The sequence below is a fragment of the Chrysochloris asiatica genome, unplaced genomic scaffold (genome assembly GCF_000296735.1).
Source record: "Chrysochloris asiatica unplaced genomic scaffold, ChrAsi1.0 scaffold00121, whole genome shotgun sequence".
NCBI lineage: Eukaryota > Metazoa > Chordata > Mammalia > Afrosoricida > Chrysochloridae > Chrysochloris > Chrysochloris asiatica.
In genome coordinates, this window is record NW_006408639.1 from 9,680,650 (window position 1) to 9,702,363 (window position 21,714).

At 45.7% G+C, this 21,714-nt stretch overlaps 1 protein-coding gene across 1 annotated transcript; it reads left to right on the plus strand.

The window, feature by feature from the left end:
• The first annotated feature begins 2,099 nt into the window (after positions 1-2,099).
• MRPS25 (mitochondrial ribosomal protein S25) lies at positions 2,100-13,575 on the plus strand. Its single transcript, XM_006868673.1, has 4 exons — positions 2,100-2,248; positions 8,881-8,987; positions 12,674-12,761; positions 13,383-13,575. The coding sequence occupies exons 1-4, from the start codon at positions 2,115-2,117 to the stop codon at positions 13,573-13,575; spliced, it is 522 nt and encodes a 173-aa protein (XP_006868735.1). The 5' UTR covers positions 2,100-2,114.
• The last annotated feature ends 8,139 nt before the right edge of the window (positions 13,576-21,714 follow it).

The following is a 21,714-nucleotide window of genomic DNA, read 5'->3' on the forward strand; positions in this document are numbered from 1 at the left end:
CCGACCCATAACGACCCTGTACAGGGTTTCCGAGGGTGTAAATCCTTACAGGAGTAGAAAGCCTCATCTTTCTCCCGCGGAGCGGCTGGTAGTTTCGAACCGCTGACCTTAAGGTTCGCAGCCCGATTCGTAACCACTAGGGGATTATAATCAATGTAAGGAAACAAGTTACATGAATTGTTGCATGTGATACTGATGATGAGCCCTGTAAACTTTCACTCAATCCACAATGTTGTTGTTGTTGTTGTTAAGTGCCGTTGAGTCGGTCCGACCCATAGCGACCCTGTACAGGGTTTCCGAGGGTGTAAATCTTTATGGGAGTAGAAAGTCTCATCTTTCTCCAGCGGAGCGGCTGGTAGTTTCGAACCGCTGACCTTAAGGTTCGCAGCCCGATTCGAAACCACTACGCTACCAGAGCGCCTTTAAAAATCTTAAATTAAAAAAAAAAAAAAAATAGCTCTGGTAACATTGTGGTTACATTTGGGCTGCTAACTCAACAGATCGAACCTACCAGCCTTTCCGTGGGAGAAAGATGAGGCTTTCTGCTCCCATAAAGATTGACAGCCTTGGAAACCCTGTCCAGCGTCACTATGAGTCGGAACTGACTCCACGACACACCACCACCAAGCATACTGAAGTATAAAGGGGCTTCAAAAAGTTCGTGGAAAACGGAATTAAAGGATAATGGAAATTTCCCACGAATTTTCTGAAGCCCCCTTATGTATTCAAACTGCATACAACAAAGACAGAAAATATTGTAAAAAGCTAGAGGAAAAACTCACGGTATAAAGAAATGGGTAAGAATTCTAGCAGATTTCTTGTTGGAAGTCATGAGCAAAAAGAGCAAGGAGTAAAATGTCTAGTGTTGAAAGCAAAAGCCCGCCAAACTCAAATTATGTTTACAGTGAAATTATCCTTCAGATTAAAAAGGTTTTCAGACAAAGAAGAGTACTTAAAAAATACAATTTACCCACGTTTTGCTCACCACAAAACTGGGGTCCAGAGTTTTAAGTGGCTGAACTTAAAACACACGGCTGTGTGACGTGGAGCGACCCCGTACAGCTTTTCCGAGGCTGTAAATCTTTATGGGAGCAGAATACCTCATCTTTATTCTGCGGAACAAGGAGCTCTGGTAGCGTAGTGGTTACGAATTGGGCTGCGAACCTTAAGGTCAGCGGTTCGAAATTACCAGCTGCTCGGCGGGAGAAAGATGAGACTTTCTACTCCCGTAAAGATTTACACCCTCGGAAACCCTATACAGGGTCGCTATGGGTCGGAACCGACTCGATAGCACATAACAACAATCCTGCGGAACAGCTGGTATTTCGAACTGCTGACCTTGCAATTTGCAGCTCGATTTGTAACCACTACGCTATCAGAGCTCCTTGAACTAAGGAGTAGATCCTAAATATTTGTTTTCTTTTGTAAATTTATGTATTGTTAATGATGTTGTTGTTAAGTGCCGTGGGGTCGGTTCTGACCCATAGCGACCCTGTAATTTCAATTCAAATCCTGGAGAATTTAAGAAAGAAAGAAAAAAGCATTTATTGAGATTATCAGTGGACCTGGTATCTGAAGCCTGAGTCTATTTTAAAAGGTTTTCCGTGTGTGTGTGTGTTTTCCTTGTGTGGCGCTATAAGGATAAGCACTGGGCTGCGAGGTTGGCAGTTCAAACCCACCAGCTGAGTCTGAACCACTCGGAGCCGCTGAACAATTGAGGCTTTGGGGGATGCTAAACAAAACCCCCGTGGTTGGAATCCACCATCCCCCGAGGGAGAAAGATGAGGTAGTCGGCTTCCACAAGGATTTATAGCCTCGGGGACCCTATGGAATAGATCAGCTGTGTCCTACAGGCTCGCGATGAGTCAGAATCTACCCAACCGCAGCATGACCCTCTACTTCGGTGTAGAGTCGCCGCGAGTAGGAATGGGTGGGGCAGACCGAGACTGAACGCCCTCACCTTCCCAGGTAGCTGTGCAGTGCGCGTTGCATGTCGGGATTGTCCCGTGAGTCTGCGCGAGAGGCAGGCGCGCAGCGCGGCGTGAGGTCCCCCGGAAGGCTGTGGTTGCTCTCTTCTCTCCGCACTCCGATCGGGCGCCTCCGCCGCTGTCGCCATGCCTATGAAGGGCCGCTTCCCCATCCGCCGCACCCTGCAGTACCTGGGCCAGGGTAACGTGGTGTTCAAGGACTCCGTGAAGGTCATGACCGTGAATTATAACACGCACGGGGAATTGGGCGAGGGCGCCAGGTCAGTCTGAGGCCGCCCCGCCGACCTCGTAAACAATAAAGCGATCACTGTTGTAACGTTAATAACGTGGTTTCCGCTGATGGAGGCTGCTGCTGCTGCTCCAGGTCCCACGGCGAGATGGGGAGAGCAGCTGACCCCAGAGCCGTGGCCTTGGGGAGGGTTGGCGGGGTGCTCTGCCCAGACTTGCAGTAGTGACTGCGGTGGTGAGCTGGCTGCACGGTGGTGGACGCCCCTGAATTAAAAAGTTTAGAGAGGCCAGCAGCCCCGTTACTCGTGCCCGGCAGGTGAGGGGTGGTAGGGTTAGGTGGCTTCAGTGAGGGGCCAGAACCCAGCTCACAAGTCACAGCTGTTGCATCTGTGGGCTTTGGACGAATTGTGCCTTCAGTGCAATCAAACAGATGGGCTGATCAAAGGAAGAGGATGAAGTACAGTTGTTGTACGTCTGGCCGATTCTAAATGCTTCTCATACGTGTTTTGTCGTATTGCCACCGTGACAAGGAGAAAGGAGATAAAGGTTATTTGTCCAGAGTACCAGGGTGTAACTAGAGTTTGTGAAAGTGATTCTCTTTTGTAGGGCCTGCGGTTGCTACCCCAAACTTTTCAGCAGGGTCGATGCTCATTGATGGGTGTTCCTAAGTGCAAAATTCAAATTGAACTTTTAAACCATTGCAGTACTTTCTGCTCTTCAGATGTGAAGTGATGATGCATTTAGTGCCTTTTGAATATACCAGACCTAACCCTGTGTTCTGTGAACTCAGCAGTGATGGAGAAAAATGCCTTGTGCTTGAGAATTCTGTGGAATAGGTGGGATTGTGAGGAGCTGGCAAATCCAAAATCTGTTGATTAGGTGTTGGACTGGAGACTTCTGCAGGCTTGGGTCCCAAGATCTGTAGGTCAGGATAGGAGAAGAGTAAATGACCAGAATGAGGCAGGGAGAAAATTCACTGTGGAAGGAGGGGCCCGAACTGCTAGACTGTTTACAGTAGTTAGAAGCTAGCTCCGAGCCATTAGTTTTCCCCAGATGAGCATGAGAACTTGGACCTGTTTCCATGGAATCACCTGGAATGAGGGCTTCATGAAAAACTTGGGTTTGGGTGAATGGGTATCCAGATACTTCTTGGATCTGGGTATCTGTGGAGTCCTGGTGTGGTGCTGTGGGTTAATGCACCAGCAGCTCCTGGAAAATCCTCTACCGGGTCACAACGAGTTGGGCCTAGCTCCACAGCACTTCACAACAGCAGCATCTTTGCACACCAGGGGTGCCAAAGGCAGAGGCCAGGCCATTCACAGAAAGGGGACAGCTGGATGGGCCTGTAGTGAACTGGGAAACCTGCTTAGGAGTGTTCACTGCTTAGCTTCTTACTACCTGTGTGGGCTTTGTGTTGTCAGAAGTCTCTTTTTTTTTTTTATCTTGTTGAGAATGGTTGTTGTTAAGTTACGTCTAGTCGGTTCCGACCCATAATGACCCTGCATAGGGTTTTGGAGGAGCAGCTGGTAAGCTTGAACCACTGACCTTACAGTTCAAACTGACTTTGCAGTCCAGCGCTTTAACCCACAGCGCCACACTAGGACTCTGTTGTTGAGAATATACACAATAAGATATATTTTATACACCAATTCCAACAGTTTCTTCATGTATGATACAGGGATATTGATTGCATTTTTTTTTTTTTTTTTTAGTTGTACAACCATCCTCACATTAGTCTTCAGAGTTGTTCTCCCTCACTTGCATAAACTCACTGCTAAGGTTCCTATCTAATCTTTGAAGTTGCTGTTGTCCATTTGATCCCTTATAGTTAATTTTTAAAGGAGTATACAATGCTCAAGGAAGACATTTTTTATTAGTTAAGCTAAATGATTGTTGAGGTTTTAAGAAGACTTCAAGGGATGTTTTTGGTTTAAGGTTTAAAGATTATCTCAAGGCAATAGTTTCCATCCTCGATGGCTCTAGAAAATTTAGAGACTTTTCTGCATTTTCTGTCTTTGGATCAGCATTCTGTTCAGTAATAGAAGCCGGACAACCATCTAGTCTTCTGATCTCCCTGCAGAGGGGGTCAATTAGCCACACATTCCATACCCTCCTATTCCTGATTCTCCTTTTCTGTGTTGCTTTAAGTCAAGGGTGGGGAACATAAAGCCCAGCAATCATTTGGTCTGTCCCTGCCAAGGCAGCTGCAGTTCCAGCCGTGAATCACGTTGTTCAGTGCTTTTGAGTGGGTCTGACTCATAGCGACCCTGTATAGTGTTTCTGAGGAGTAAATGGTGGCTTTCAACTGCTGACCTTGAAGTTCAAACCAACCTTGCAGTCCAGTGCTTATCCTACAGCACCACACCAGGACTCCATGTTGTTGTTGTTGTTATAAGTACTGTGTAGAGTCGGTTCTGACTCATAGTGACCCTGGATAGGGTTTCCGAGCCTGTAAATCTTTACGGGAGCAGAAAGCCTCATCTTTCTCCTGCAGAACAGCTGGTAGTTTCAAACCGCTGACCTTGAGGTTAGCAGCCCGACTCATAACCATTATGCTACCAGAGCAGAACCCTATAATTTTTCCATTTTGCTTTTCTTTTCCCTGGAGTTAATAATTGCCATTGTTGTTTTGTTTCAAAATTGGATTTTGCCCTAATTGTGGAAGTCTCCCCAAATGGTCAGTCAGTTAGGTTTTCTTCTGGTACTATCAATTTCATCATCTTTTTGAAATGTTACAAGCTTCAGTCCTGATTGGTCATGCTGTATAGCTGTTTTCTTGGCTCTCTCTTCACCTCACTCTTGTTTTGAATCCCATGTCTGGTTCTGCTGCCTTGGGCATATCTGCCAGAATGTTCTAAGAAAGCATGTGATGTCAGAGTCATGTCTGAAGATGGATAGCTGCTGCCCTTCATACTGACATAGGGATTTTTTCCCCTTAACATATTGAAGGCATTGTTCCATTGTGTTACAGTTTCTCGTGTCACTTTTTAGAAGTTTGATGCCATACTGATTACCCACCTTTAGAGTGAAATCTCTTTCCCTGCCTCTTTGGAAGCTTGTGGATCTTCTCTCTGTCCCTTGTGTTCTAAATCTTCCTGCCAATGTGCCGTGTGCACTTGTCTTCTGAATATTCTGCAAGACCTTTCAGTGTCCTTTGGCTTCGAGAAAAATTCCTTAATTGTTTTGATGCTTTATTATTTCTCTCCTTTTTTTTCATCTTTTTCTGGAGCTCCTTCTTTGCGTATTAGAACTCTTTGATCTTAATTTCTAAAATTCTATCCTGTCCTTGAATTAATTCATTTAAAATGGCATTAGTTTGTTTACTGAATGCAGAATCTTCTCTTACCACCTTGAGGATATTAACAATAGGGATTGCTTGGTTTTCCTGTTTTGAAGTATATTTTATTATGTTTTGGTACTTTTACACAAGATAGGTTCCATTTGACAATTTCCACACCAATTGTTCAGTGATGTTACAATTTTCACTAACTTTAAATAGTTATCCTCTTTGAATAGTTGCTCCATTTCTAGTAATCTAGTTCCACTGGCCCCTTCTCTTCTCACCTTTGTTTTAGAGGAAATGTTGCCATTTTGGTTTCATACAGATGGGCTGTATTTTTAGTTGCGCACCAGTCTTAACCGGGAAGATCCTGTATTCTGTGTGCCATGCTGTGTAGTTTCGGTTCAGCAATAGGCTTTGACATTTTCCTTGTGCTACCAACATTGTGTTGGTTTTCATGTCTTTTGTACTAGAAGCCAGCCTCAGTTGCTGTTCTTTAGCTGATGCGGGAACTTTAAAACTTTTGTGGAAAAATCCCATTATCTTTTTTGTTTGGTTGTTTTGAAACTATTGTGAGTTGAGTGAAGGTTTACAGAGATCATCATCAGTTTTACATTTAACAAACCCTGCACTTGGCTTCATTTCAATGATGGCAATCCCTCCTATCCAACAGCAGTTACCTTAAGCCCTCCCTTGGTTCTTAGTTCCATTCCACCCTCCTCCCATCTTTTCTCAATTTGGCCCTTTTGACCTTGAATGACTGACAGTTCCATGGGGAGTATACCTTACTAGTGTTGCCCTCCTATATGACTGTCTACCACTTGGCTGAAAATTGGACCAGAGGGTGAGTTCATTCTAGTCCTGAAGAGTACTTGAGGGCCACACTCTCAGGTTCCTCCAGTCTCTTTCTGACCAGTAAGCAAGGTCCTTTTTTTTTTAATTTTGAGTTTTGTTCTACATTTTTTCACACTTTATCTGGGACCTTCTAATGTGACCCCTTTCAGCAGCTAGTAGTGGTAGCTGAGTACCCATTAGTTCTTTGGTCTCAGAGTTGTGGAGACTGATGGTCACTTGTACCATCAGTCCATGGGACAGTTCATTCATCCCATTATCTTCTTCTTTTTTCTTTTTAAGTTTTTAATGTGAATTGAGTGAAAGTTTACAGGGCAGATCATCAGTTTTACATTCAACAAATCATATACTTTGTTTCATTACAATGATTATAATCCCCTCCATGTACATCAGTTAACAGTATTTCTCTCTATTCATTTTAGCTTTTTTTTTTTAAATACCCATGCATATATAATAATTTACACCACCAAAGGGCACATTCTGCAAGTGTGCCTTGTGGCCGCCAGCTTTCAGTCACTCTCTTTCCATGAATCTGCAGTCCTCAGCTGCTCCCTCTCTTCATGTCCCCGTCTCTGCCTCCTCTGGATAAGGTCCCACATTCTGCTTGTGCTCTTCTCTCTTGATGGTCCTTTTGTCCTTTGTTTCTGAACTGTAAGGTTAACTACTCCCTCGTTTTGTTACAAAACTTCTACCTTTACAATTCTGACAGTCGCAATTAGTCATGATAACAGTTATTCACTATTGAGTATAAGAATCTTATCCCCATCTCTTTTCACCAGATCCATCTAGACAAGATGAAAACTACTCAGTAGGGAAATTATTTTCCCCCACACAGTCTTAAACTAAACTCCCTCTTGAAACCTTGTAAGCCAGTCACTTTGTGCCTTTATCGCCCAGCCAATGTATAAGTTGCCCGTCCCGCTCTACCCTGTATACGAAGGGATAGCATTGATACTGGATGTGAAGACTCCATCCCTCTTTGTTGGTATTTTGACCTACTGTAGCGTAGTGGTTACGAATTGGGCTGCGAACTGCAAGGTCAGCCATTTGAAACTACCAGCTGTTCCGCGGGAGAAAGATGAGGCTTTCTGCTCCCGTAAAGATTTATAGCCTCGGAAACCCTGTACAGGGTCGCTATGAGTCGAAACCAACTCCATGGCACATAACCACCACCACCACCTCCATGAATATAGTCAAGTTCATGAAATTGTAGCAATTTACCCTTGTTTCCTTTATAAAAAATGGTTTTCTTTTTTATCTACCTGTAGTTGAGTTCTGATTATCAAGCCATCAAGGCTAGGTCAAATGGGTGCTGTCTGCAATTTTGGGCGTTTTTGTGTGTCTCCCCTCACTTCATACAGCTGGATGCTTCACTCTCAGCTCTAGCGTTCTGTGGCTGTGTCTTTGCCGAAGGACTCAGGAGTCCCCAGGTTTCACCACACTTCGGACCAACTAGCCCTTCCTCTTCTCTTTGTCATCCTTAGATCAAAGGGAGTCTATGGAACGTGGTTGAACTCAGCCCATTTCTTCATTGCTGCTTTCCCCCCTCTTCTACTCACCAGGTCAATGTGGTCACCAGCAAGCTTACATTCCTGCTCATGTGTTCCCTTTGAGTTTTTCAGTCTTAGGGGGGGTTTGTTCTGAAAGAACTTGATTGCTTGCCTTGATGGCTTCCTGGTGAACAGCTTGCTTATTCTTGTAGTAGCCATTTTTGTTTTGGGTTTTTCCTGCTGATCTCTTTCTTTGGAGATGCATCATCTGTCACTTTGGCTGTTCCAGGCCAATCTGCTTGTCCCTTCTAGTGGGAATGCCCCACCTCAGAAGGTTCTGGATCGGGCTCAGGAAATGTTTCCCCACCTAAAGAAATCTTTAGCAGTTGACTAGGTGAAAGGAATCATTAATTTGTACTGGGAGTCTGTTGAGAATCTCGTCATGTGATTATAGGCCATTTGGTTTCTTTTCGATGAACTGCCTGTTAGTGGCCTGCCCTGTAAGTTGAATGAAATGTCAAACCTTAGTTCGGAGCTTAGCCCCTGTTTTATTCTCTGTGAACATGCTTTTGGTTTGGCCAGTGTTGATCTTGCTGTTGAGAAGGATTGCTGCTTGAAGCTTTTAATTGCCTCCCAATGTAACGAGACTCTTTCCCGTGCTGTTCTCATGCTCTCAGTTCTTGAGTTGGGGTGTAGCTTAGACTAAGGGAGTAGACATGCCTACGAGTGTGGGACCACCACCCACGTTTCGAAGGAAACCATTGCATGGGCTCACTTTTGCTTTGGTGGGCCGTGGGTTAGTGTCTAGTGTGATGAGGGATACCACAGGTTTCTTTTCCCTCAGGGTCTTAACCAGGAGTCCCTACCCTGTTCAGAGAACACGCTCATGGATCCCTTAGGTCAGTTTTCCTCAATCTTTTAGGTATAATGGACCTCTCAGAGAGTCTGATGGAAGTTCTGTGGGCTTTCTCCCCAGAAACACAGGCATGCACAAAATCTTAGGCTAAAATAGTCTCACAGATCTAATATCTTCCCTTCACAGGAAATTTGTGTTTTTCAACATACCTCAGATCCAGTATAAAAACCCTTGGGTGCAGATCATGATGTTTAAGAACATGACGCCATCCCCTTTCCTGCGCTTCTATTTAGGTGAGTGAGTTGGGAGGAGGGGAGCGGGGAGTGGTGTCTGGACAGTTTCCTTTCCTCCTATCCCACCTTCCTGCTGAAGTCTTGGTGTGAAGCTCTAGGGTAAACACTGGGAAACCCTATCGGGGCCACTTCACAACAATGCCCTTTCTGCTAGTGGGTGGCGCCTTCTGACATGCACGCTTGTGCACTGCTGCCCCCACTTTCCAGCCCCTCTGGCTTCCCTAGGTAGGCGTCCCTGAGCTCTGGGCTTCCTCCGTCTCCAGCCTCACCTGCTTCCTCTCCCACCCGAACTAAGCTTCATGTTGCCTTTGCTTCCGCATCACACTGGTCTCTTTGCCTGGCATGCCCAGGAGTCTTTGGGAAGCTTCCCTGTATCCTGAGATGGGCCCTCCTGAAGTCCTATAGCACCCCGTGTGCAGCGATGCTCATGTTTCCCTGAAAATCCACCATGTTTGTGTGCCCTCCCGAGACTGCACTCAGGTGATGCCATTTGTGTGTCTGTGAAAGGTGCTAAGAGAAAGATGGTTCAGTCAAATAGGGCTCAGTGGTGGAGAGACAGAAGACCAGAGGCCTAGCCCAGCTTGTTCTGTTCACACTGACTGTGAACAAGTCAGCTTCCTGTTTCTTTCTTCCTCAAATCTGCTGTACACAATTACCAGAATCAAATGACATAAAGTTTGTGAAATGTTTCAGGAAACAAACTGATGTGTTTTTATTCATTCAACAAATAGCAAATCTAGGTGAGCCCTTCAGAAAGTTACCTTTTAATCTCATTTCTCATGAACTTTTTGAAGCCCCATCATACTGGAAATCAGGCCCTGTTTTAGGTACTTGGGGTGTCAGAGCTTCTGCCTTAACAGAGATAGTGTTCTAGTGCAGGGGACACAGAGGAACACTGAACAAGATGTTGTCTTAGAAAATAAGAGCTGTTGATTGGGGGGTGTAGACCCAGGGCACGGGGTGAAGTGACTGATGGGGGTGGTATGCCCAGTTGTGTCTGCTTTTTTAAAAAAATAAAATTTATTGAGGTATGTTGTTGTTATGAGTGTCTTCAGTTGGTACCGATTCATAGTGACCCTGTCTAGGGTTTCTGAGAAGCAGATGGTACATTTGAACTGCTGTCCTTGTGGTTAGCTGTCCAGTGTTGATCACCACCAGGACTCCAATGAGGTATCGTTTACATAGGAAAAGTGTGCAGCTTGATAAGTCCTAACCATTGTACGCACCAGTCCAACCACTTTCCCAATTAGATACAGACCATTTCTTTCCTTCCAGAAAGTGTTCTAGTACTAGTCTAGTGAGTTTCCCACCCTGCCGAAGGCAGCCACTGTGGGGCTGATTTTCACCGTAGCTGAGTTTGATTGGTGTCACAACTCCCTCCTGGCAGAACCTCACTCACAGTGCCTAGCTGCTTTTTCCTGATTGTGATGTTTTTCAGGCTTATCTATGGTGTTGCAGGGATCAGTGTTGATTCTTCTTTACTGCACTGTCTGAGTGTGTTCCTTGTTTAACTTACTCCATGTACTTACTGATGCGCACTGACCTCTGGTAGTGTAGTGGTTATGAATCGGGCTGCGAACCACAAGGTCAGCAGTTCGAACCTACCAGCTGTTCCACGGGAGAAAGATGAGGCTTTCTGCTCCCGTAAAGATTTACAGCCTCGGAAACCCTGTACAGGGTCGAGATGAGTCAGAACCGACTCCACAGCACATAACCAACCAACCAACCAAGAGAGAACTAGAGATGGGAGATTTATTGGAGCTAATACCGTGAACGATGGAGGGGAGAGTGAGCCAGATGGGCAGTGACCCCCAGTGAGAGAAGAGGGAGGAGGATGGAATTCCAGCAAGGAGAAGTGTCTGCAGTGCTGATGCTCTGAGGAAGGCAGGTTGGGCCCACTCTGTGGAGTGGGATCTAGTCCTCATTTCCCACTTGGCAATCATAGCACACTGTGCCTCTGGCAATGGCCTCCCTGAGCTGGGGCAGACCTCATAGGTTAAAAGGAAACCACCCTTTCTTTACACTTGGGTGGGCGCCAGCTGCCAGGTTGGGCATCCACATGACACCTGACACTTGTCATTAGCTGGTCACAGATGTAGAGTCTCCCATTACCTCTGCAGGATGCAGCTGTGGGGTCGGGGGCCTCTCCTGCTCCCCTGCTCCCTTGGTGGACTGAGCCACAGAGCTCCTAGAACGTGCTATGCTACACTTAGAATTCCAGATTTAGTGTACCCAAAGGATACAGATCAGGACCAGCTCAAGGAAGATGCAGAGTTGAGGGGTTCCCAACACAGCTCTCATGGCCCAAAGAAGGGCATCACCTTCCCTTCAGCAGCCAGGAAGCCTGGAGTTGCTGTAGGTCTACCAGTGAGTCTCTCTGATCTGACCAGCCCCTACTTACTAGCACGGATCCTCAGGTGTGGTCTGGAGATTTCCAAGGGTACTTCGGTCACTCCCAGGGCTACGGGACAGGAACCAAGGGCAAAGGCCAAAATTGCTTCCCATTCTCACACACCAGAGTCCTGCTTGGTGCTGTGGGAACGTTATACGGGGTCTCTGTGGGACAACACATAACAACAACGATCACACAGTAGCTCACAGGAAGCTCCAGCAGGACAGGCCTGGGCCTGGACCCGGTATACAGAAGTTGGAACCAGCTGAACGACTGGGAACAGTGATGCCTATAGGGAGCTATGGCAGGCAGGCAGGCATTCAGTGATTCCCTCCCTCAGGGTGTGCAGTGTCTACATCGATATTCTTCTAGGGTTTCTTTGGTGTGATTGATTGTCTTCTTAATAGCAGAGTTCTGTATATATCCTGGGTACAAGTCCTTTATTGAATACGCACGCTATGACAATTTTCTCCCTGTGTGTGGCTTCGAGTGTTTTTTATAGTGCTAACGTATTGAATTTTGACTAAGTTTAATTTGATAATTGGTAATTAACAAATTTCATAATAAAAAATTGATCTTTTTCCTTTATGGAGTGTGCTTTACAGTGTTTGCCTAAGTAAGATTATGACGAATGCTTTTCCTATGCTTTTTGTAGTTCTAAGTTTTCTAACTTAAATTTAGGACTCTGACCCATCTGAGTTGACTTTTAGTGTGTTCTGAGGGAAAGGTCTAGATTCCTATACTTGCCTGTGGCGACCTTGCTGTCTTTTACTACTGAGCTTCCCTGGACTTTGCCAGAACTCCTTAGGCCAGAGATGCAGTGCTTTATTCCTGCTCTGTCAGAGCCACGCTGTAACTTTCTGGTGATTTTGAAATTGGCATGTGAATGTCCAGCCATTTTCTTTGTTCTGAAATTGTTGTGGCTACTCTGGATGCTTTGCATTGCTATATGAATTTTAGGTTCCTATATGCTTAGGAACTTGTCAACTTCTATGAGGACACGTGCTGGGATTTGCGTAGGATTCACATCTTTTGATGATGAGTGATGAGGCCAACTGTCCATGAACATGGAATTTCAGTGAAAATGTATGCTTTTTGCACATATGTAAAGTTTCAGCTTATTTTCAAAGAAATGGAAACATGAGGGGTCTAGTGTATGGACTGTGTAATCCTCTTATTGTTAAAATGTTTCTGCAATAGAACACAGGTCCCAGATCCCAGCAGCCTTCTGAGGCTGAGTGTGCCACCACATCTCTGCTTTTCTCCTCACCTCTTCAACCCTTCTGGTTTCCAGACTCTGGGGAGCAGGTCCTGGTGGATGTAGAGACCAAGAGCAATAAGGAGATCATGCAGCACATCAACAAAATCCTGGGGAAGACCGAGTAAGTTACTGGGGTTGACTTGGAGGGGAGCAGACATCTTAGCCCAGAGAGTATGAAAGCAGGAAGTGGGGTGCTGGGAGAGGGTTGAGTGGCAAGAGAGGCACCGAGGGTCAGATTGGGGGTGGCCGCGTCGGTTCATGCCTGGCTGTGCGGCTCACCAGATAGGTGACTTCGCCTCGTGGCCTCTGTGCAGGCTTTATTAGTGGCCTCAGAAATACAGCCCAAACACTTACCCTGTGGACTGCTAGTGATTCTTTCCTTGGGCCTCTCAGCCTGGAGCTGGAAGACATCTATCCCCTGGGTCCCCTAAGGCACGCCCCTTTTTCTTTCCATGAAGGAAAGGAGACAGGAGGGAATCCAAGAGCTCTTCCTTGAAAAGCCACACGAGGCCTTCGCAGAGCTGCTCATCTGCAGTTGCGCCTTCCACTTACAGCTGTGACTCCCCTGACAGTTGACCCCACTGTTGTGGCAGGCTCAGTCCTGGGATCACCTAGGATGCACACCCCAAGTGACTGGGCCCCAGGGCTTCAGGCGGGCGGAGCAGTCAGTCCATAGCCTTCCTGGTTGGACCATTCCCGTTTCTGGTACTCAGGGTTTGTTGCTGTCTGTGCTCTTTGACAGAGAAACCCTCCAAAGAGAGGAGCAGGACCGAAGGCAGCTCTCACACCCTGCTCACTTTGGTCCCCGGAAGTATTGCCTGCGCGAGTGCATGTGTGAAGTGGAGGGGCAGGTGTCCTGCCCAGCCCTGGTGCCGTTACCCAAGGAGATGAGGGGCAAGTACAAAGCAGCTCTGAAAGCCAATGTCCAGGACTGAGGCCTCAGCCTCAGGCTGGGGAGATTGGACCTGACCATAGAGATCTTGGTCTGGGGTTCCCTTGGCCACAGGGAGACACCCTGCTCTTGTCTGCCCCCCAGAGAGACTCTGTTAATCTGTGTATGATCAAAGGGCCCGGGCCTCCTTTTTTACACACCTGTGCAAAAGGATGCTGAGCACGGGGAGAGGAACTGCAGCTAAACTACTAAAGGGACACTGTCACCCCTTCCTGCCAACAAACTGCTCCTTCATCTCTCTGGTCCTCTCCTGTCTGGTCTCAGAAGCAAAGGAGGAAGGCCTGAGTGAGGACAGGGCTTTGAGAGGGGAGGCTGTATGGCCAGCTGTGGACACCTGTCTCAATCCCTCTACCCTTTTGGCCTCATGTCTTTGGCCAGACCCTGCTCTGGTGAGCTCAGAGCTGTGGGGTTGCATCTGGCTGGAGCCCGGTCTTTTGCTGGAAGTATGGATCTCAGACTCATTCTTAGGATAGCCAAAGGCAGCCCTCCGTGGTGCTCACCTTGTAAAGCAAAGCTGCCCAGCCCTTTTCTTAAGGTGCCAGGGATGGAGAGCCTGTGGGGCAGACAAAGCAGCCTCAGGCCTGCGCCTCCCAAGTCAGCCACAGCCAGCCATTGCTGCCCCATCACTGTGTCCATTCAGTTGATTTCTAGACCAAGGAGGAAAGGAAGAAGGTGCTGAGTGATGGTGTCTAACTGCTGCTGCTTAGCCCCTGTGGTTCCCAGTCCTTCCCCTGGAGGACACCAAAGGCTTTCAGCCTTTCAGGAGGATTTGGAGCCCTCTAGGTGGCGCTGTGGGCTAATACGTCAGACTGCAAAGTCATTTCAACTGCAAGGTGTGTGGTTCAAGCTTACCAGTTGCTCCCTGGAAACCCTATACAGGGTCACTATGGGTCAGAATCGTCTCGACGGCACTTAACAACAACAGGGTCACTTCACTCGAAGAACAGGTTTCCTTAGTTAGTCAAGTGAAGGAAAGATCAGCGGGACGACAGAACCCCCATAGGTTCTGTCACAACTTCACCTTTTTGAATGCAGTAGGGCAGTGAGAAAGAAGTTAAAAAGGACCAGGAACAACAGCTCAAATGACCATCAACAATGAATGAATAAATCAAATGTTGTCTATACAAGTGTAAGTCAAAAAATGTTGCTGCAAAATCATAAGACACCTCGATTAAATAAATACATCTAAATGTGATGGTGCTGCTTCTTGACATGGCCTCTGTCTAGGTCTCTATGTGTTTCACTTGGGAATTGAGTGAAGGTTTACAGAGCAGATCAGTTTTCCATTCAGCACTTCATACGCAATCTGTTTCATGTCATTGGTTGCACTCCCCAGTGTGAGACATCACTTCCTGTGTTTCTTGTGTCCTAATCCTTTCTGCTTCTGAGCTTTGTCCTTGGGCACATGCTGCCCTTTTGATCTCAAATGCTTGATCCTTCTGTGTTCATCCCTAGTGGTGGTGTTTCCCTGTAGACCTATTGTTTGGCTGAAAATAAAGACCACCTTATGAGGATACTAAGGTTTGCAGAAGAGTGTGGTAGAGATTGGCCCCCATGAGGCCTTTCTCATTTCTATGTATCCTCATGCTCAGATGAGAGTATCTGGGGTCTCTGTGTGCTAGAGGGTACTATTACAATTAGGAGAATAGATTAACAAGAGACACATTAGTTGTTAATTCACACTTAATAGTGCAAATCTCATTTAGTAATAATGTTGAGGAGTACTGGAGTCCTGGTTTGGCCTTGTAGTGTAAATACTGGACTGCTAACTGCAAGGTCAGCGGTTCAAACCCACCAGTCACTCCTTAGAAACCCTATACAGAGTTGATGAATGAGAACCAACTTGACAGCACATAACAACAACAATGAATCACAGAAGTAATGGACAGGGAAACAATTTAATACAACATAGTTCAGTAGTGCAGTGGCTCTGGACTGCAAAATCATGAGGTCTACGGTTCAAGGCTGCCAGCTGTTGACAGGAGAAAAAGGAGGCTTTCTGCTCCCGTGAAGATTTGAAGCCCTGGAAATCCTAGAGAGTCAGTTATGAGTCAGAATCGACTTCACGGGACTTAGCAACAAGAAGTTCAGGAGTTCTACCAGTCTCTACTCTCCAGTAAGTCCCGTCTTTATGATTTTGAGTTTTGTTCCACATTTTCCCCACTTGTTGTACAGGACTTTAATATTACAGAACTAGATGGGCATCTAGTTCTGGTCTCAGGGTTGTGGAAGCTGAGGTCTGGGTGGTCTGTTGGTCCTTCGGCTAATTGTATTCATGCATCTTTTCTTCCTCTGCTCCGCACAGGGAGAGCTCACAAGCTTTTAAGGCCTCAGTCGCTACTCACCAAAGTGGAATTGCGAACAGTGGCTTTACGGACTGTGTAATGCCCATTTGTAGTTTATACACTTCTAAAGGCAGTGTCTTCATCTTTAACCCTTCCCCAAAGGACTGAGTGCTTTTTAATTTATACCAAGTCAAACCAGCAGTTTTGGCATCCTCGAGGGATTCAAATCATGATCCTTTTAAATATTCTTAAAAATGAAATCAAGGGGCAAGATCAGGGCTGTAGGGTGGATGAGATAGTTTCCCAATGAAATGATCATAGGCCAGCCCTTGCGACTCTCAAAAGCACGAACAAGTGAATGTTATGGTGAGAAATTCCTTGGTGCACCTTTCCTAGCTATTTCCTCACTAGTGGAGTTTGCAGCTTTCTTCATAGTAAGCTGTGCTTGTCCTTTGAGTTGCAATAACTGATTGAGTTGGTCTCTCTGCCTTAAACTGGCTCAGCTGATCTGGAAGCCACCATTTTTATTGTGAAGTGCCATCGAGTCAGTTCCGACTCATACGGACCCTGTATAGGGTTAGGGTTTCCAAGGAGCGGCTGGTGGATTTGAATCGCCGACCTTGCAGCATCACATCAGAACTTCACGGTTTTGATGCGACCTTAAGTTTTTGGAAGACTCCTACCTTATTGAGACTAAGACCAGTGCATCCCTGAGAGAACTTCTCAGCAGCCATCCACTGATCAGACATGTTTAAATACATTTTGTCTGGATTAGATGCATGAACTGGAACCCTAGAAGCAAGAATTTTGACTTAACGTTTATATGAAATACCTGGAAATAGCCACAAGGAGATGGGAGAGAAGAGAAAAACGGGGTTCACTGCTCAGGAAGCATGTTAGTTTGGGAGGATGGGAAAATTTGGAAACATGTTTTGAACATGATAAGCCATCACAAAATTATACATGGAAATAGCATATTTTGCTGCGTATGTATTTTTTGGTAAGTGATACTGAGTTGGTTCTGACTCACAGCAACCCTGTGTAGGGTTTCCAAGGTGCTAATCTTGAGCACCACACCTGCATCAGGATACTTAGGATCAGCATTAGGACAGGCTTTGGATCTGAAATGGAGGCTAAGGGCTTCGCTTCACTGCTGTCCAGAGCCTTGGCTTTAGTCTCCAGAGCTCTGAGCTGTTTCCTGTTTTGTAAAATGGGACTAAAGGCACTGCCAGCCACAGCCCAGTGGAAAGCCATGCAAGGTAGGACGTGTTTTATTAAATGGTGGAGATGACCCTGATGCTAAAGTGTACTGTGATTCTACACCAAACGGAAGGTGGGAATTGGGAGGGGGCTATCATGGGTCTAATTTGTAAAGGGTAGAGGTTTTCTTAAAGACTGTAGGCTTATTAAAGGTGGTTGATTAATTGAAATCCAGTCCCCTTACCACACACCACCATCTTGGAGGATGGGGACAAATATCTGTCCTCTGCTATAATCCCTCCACTAAAAGTATTGCTCAAGACAGCTAACTCACCTTCGGACAAGGCTCAGATGTGAGGAAGAGTGTGGTCAAGCTCGACTCCCATGGGACTTTCCTCATTTCTACTTCATCCCCAGGCTCAGGTGAGACTGCACCTGGGGTCTCTGCATATCAGGGTGATATTACTGTTAACGACGAGAAATGATGAGCAAGATATGCAGTAGTCTTTAATTCACTTTTAATAGTATAAACCTCATTTAGGTAGTAGTATTAAGCCACAACAATAATGCCACATTTAAACAGCATTTAATAAAATGCATAAAGCTAATTCATGCACTGCGATACTCTATATACAAACACAACAATGCAAATTCTTCTTCAAGACTGAAGACATTGATTGGATATAAAATTCCATTTAAAAAGAACATGCTATTTTTTAAATGCCATTACATATACAAAGCTGATTTAATGGGGGGAGGGGGAAGCTGTGGAAAGCTATAGCTTTCAACAGGTTTTAAACCTGGAATTAAAATGTAATGGCATAAACAATAGTTTCTATTTTGTAAAGGACAGAGGCTACAGAAACGGTCCCAAGAAAATTTAACATCCAAATTTTCCTTTAAAAGGGCTGATAATACAGCTACATTTTAACAGCGCGATCCAAACTACAAGTAAAAACTATAGTTTGTACTATGAAAAATGTGCAGCTTTTTATAAAACTAGTTGAACACTGGTATACGAGTTAATTTGGAGAACGGAGAGACTGTATAAAAATACTCCAGCACTTGAGTTGTGTGACAGCAGCATTGGCGTCCATGAGTGCTGTGGTCATGAATTTAGAATGACAGCCGGTTATAGTCCTAAAGAAAAGCCACTTTATAAAGTCTACTTCCAAATGCTATCCAAATATTAAACAGTACCACAGTCTGTAAAGTGAGGGGGAGATGTGGTGGGGCTGTTTTCTACGTCTAGGTGTAAGTTGTAGGGTAACTGGGGCAGAGCTTTTTTGTGTAAATATTGAGATGTCAAAATGAATGGTTTCTTACTTGAAGTCTAGCTGGGCATTTAAAAAATACCATATACTTTTCTCTCTCCCCCAAACTCTTCTTTTTAAGCTCAATGCTTACTCTTAAAATGTGGTTAAGATAAATAGCCCCAAAGGAACGTTTTTACTTTGAAGACTCACTGTGAGACTGTCAAGACCCTATCTGTATTTTGACTGTGGAAAGCCACCTTCAATAGTGTGATTGTCCCGACAGGCAATGTCGTGTGGAAGGTGGAACAATCTGTTGGGTGAGGTCATTCACATCTGAAACGGGGTGGGGGGTGGGGTAAGAGCTGCAGGTGGTACGGCCCACCATCTCACAGAAGGCACTGAGTACTGTGGTTTCTTGAGGTGTCTGCAGATACTTCAGTAACTTACTTTTTGGGGGGAGGTGAAAAGCAAGCAGTGTGTTTGTTAGGTGAGGTTCTGTGCGTTCTGTGGTTCGTGAAGCTCCCTCCAGCTCCCCAGGCCAGTGAGCAGCAGTACTCTGGGCTGGCCTCATCTCCTCAGTGGTACCCCAGCTAAAAGGCCCCATTAAGGGGGAAACGCATCAAAAAGTTCCAGACATGGAAAATTTGGCATCTGTAGCTTCAAGGGCACATATCCATTCATTGTAAAATGCAGTTTTTAATCTAAAAAATTGCAATAATCATTTACAGACAGGTGTTAATGAAGTCAGCAGATTTCATTCACATGCTTATATTCAGAGGAGTAACTTTTTATGATTTGTAGTTCAGATTATCTGGTAGGTTGTTGTGTGTTAATTGGTATTAGATGGGGATTTTTGTTTAGTCACAGAACAGTGCCCACCTCTTGCTGACTGATCATAGGAAGATGGGAAACTGCTAACACGTACGAGGGAAAGCACACCCCACCCCCACCCCCTAGGATGGACCATTCTGGGTCTGGGACCATGATGTTGTCTCAGGACCACTTAAGTGCTGAGCATCTGGGAAGGTCGATGGCTTTACCTGCTGTTTTCTTTCCCGTTAGGTCATAAAATAGGCATGTGTAAAGCAGGTTAAAAATCACCAGCTAGTTTTGGACATTACAATAAACTGTCTACCAGCTCCCTGGCCCTTGTCTGAACTTAGAGAACACAGAGACATGTCATCCTGTCAAAGCCATTTCTGTGTGGAATCTTTTCCCATGCCAAGTGGTGATTCATTTAACTAGTTTCATGGTCCTTCCCGGTCTGTCTCACCCAAGGGGAATGGTAGGTTAAGAAGATCACTAGCAAGTCTCCCTTTCGGAAAGGCCTTAGAACATCCTTGTCAGTTTACATGAGTGACACTGTAGACTCTTCCAAAAAAAAGAGAAAAGTTTAGATACATGGCTACATGTCTGTATACATAATATACATCTATATACACATAGGCACACTATATACACTGTACAGAAAGGAGATAGAAACACATGTACATTCATTCAGTCAGACAGTCTATAAGCCTGTTCACACACACTGCGGTGACAGACCCAGGACGAGCCCAGAAGTGCACACTGGCAGGAGGCACACGAGGAGGAGGTCCACACCAGCCCTGTCTCAGTTAAGGGGCTGGCTTTAAAAGATGGCATCAAAAGTTAAGACATTTCAGAAGCCTCACAGTCTGGAGAATTTGGACCACAGACAGCCTGTGGGGCATCTGCTCTGCCTGCTGAGCTACATTCCTGGAACTCCAGGTGTGCCCACCTAGAGTCAGCCCGCGTCAGAAGAGGGCACTTTTCAGACCTAGACCAGGGTGCTGACTCCACTGCACACAGGCCACTGGCCTTGGGGACTCCAGGCTACTTAGGTCCACAAAAGCTGGGCAAGGCCTGGAGGCCACAGAACCAGGTGTGAGCAACATTGCTGTGGTGGCATCTCCCCCAGAGTAAGGGTACTAGCTACAGCACGTCCTTACCATTCTTCGCTCCCTACCACGGCTCCCCCAAACGTTAGCCAACAACTGAGTAGGCAGGCAGTGTGGCTACAAGTCAACGCTCTTTGGGAAACTAAAGAGTTGTCACTGTGGCCAGCATCCTGCCTCAGATCAGAGTACAGGCACCGACCAACTGAGAAACAGTCCCTCTTGAGGACGATCATGTAGCACATATTAAAATGTGACTACACCTGAAATTAAATAGAAAAACCAAGATAACAAAAGCCCAAACTATGGTCTTACGGCAGAGATTAGACAATAAATAACAAAACACCCAACATACATGTACAAGTTTCAAATTAGAAGGACAGTACCATATTTCCTTAAACATTTTCCAGGAATAACTTGAAAAATACTGTTTGCTTGAATAATTTATTTGGTCTTTTTGTCTCTTCCTATCCCTGTTCAATGCTTACATGTAATGTATTCCACAAATTCCACCACGTAATGGCAGCATAATCTGAGGTACTTCTGGGAAAGGGCCCACCTCTCAGCCATGTGCCTGGCCTTAGTTAGGAAGTGAAGACAGCTCCGTGGTAGCACATCCTACTCACTCCTTGTTCATGTCACTCAGATTCAGCGGGGAGACAGCTTACCTCATGTCACTAAAGCTACTTTCACAAGCCTTGTCAAAGTTGTTTAGTCAACACTGAGTCGGTTCCAACCCATAGCGACCCTAAGTAGGATTTCCCAAGGAGCAGCTGGTGAGCTTGAACTGCCAATCTGGTTGTTCAAACTGACTTTGCAGCTTAGTGCATTAACCCATAGCGCCACACCAGGACTCCTTGTCAAAGTTAGCCGAAATATTTGGTTGGGATCCTTTCATATAATTCTGGACTTTGGAGTTGATTTTTCTTAATGAGTTTGACCCTCTCTCCCTCCCCAACAGAAAGTAAATAAATACAAGCAAAAATACCAAGACACATATGGACCTGCAAGTCAGTGGTGGCTTGAGGTGACTTTGGGCCGAGTGTTCTGGTGGTGTGTGGCCAAGACCTGGGCCATTAATGGGGGAGTGTTCAAAATCCACAATGGCCCACTGGACTTGGCCATCACCTGTGAAAGTTAAAGGGCAGGACTAATTGGTCTCCAGGGCAACCTTGTAAGACCCCATTACTTTTGAATACTTAATGTCTTCCTGCCAGTTTCACCTCTATAGACCCTAGTCTAGGTCTTGGCTCAGCCATCCCCATATCTGAGTGCAAGTGTTAAACCACAGGCAGCGCTCCCCAACCTGTGCACTGAGTGGTACTGGGCCAGGAGGCTGGCTGGTATGGACCTTGTCATTGCCACTGGGAATTCAGGGAATTGCTAAATGATCAGTAGACATGCTGACATTAAAAAAAAAAAAAAAATCAAAAAGAATAGAAACATAGGCAACTTTTGTGTAAGA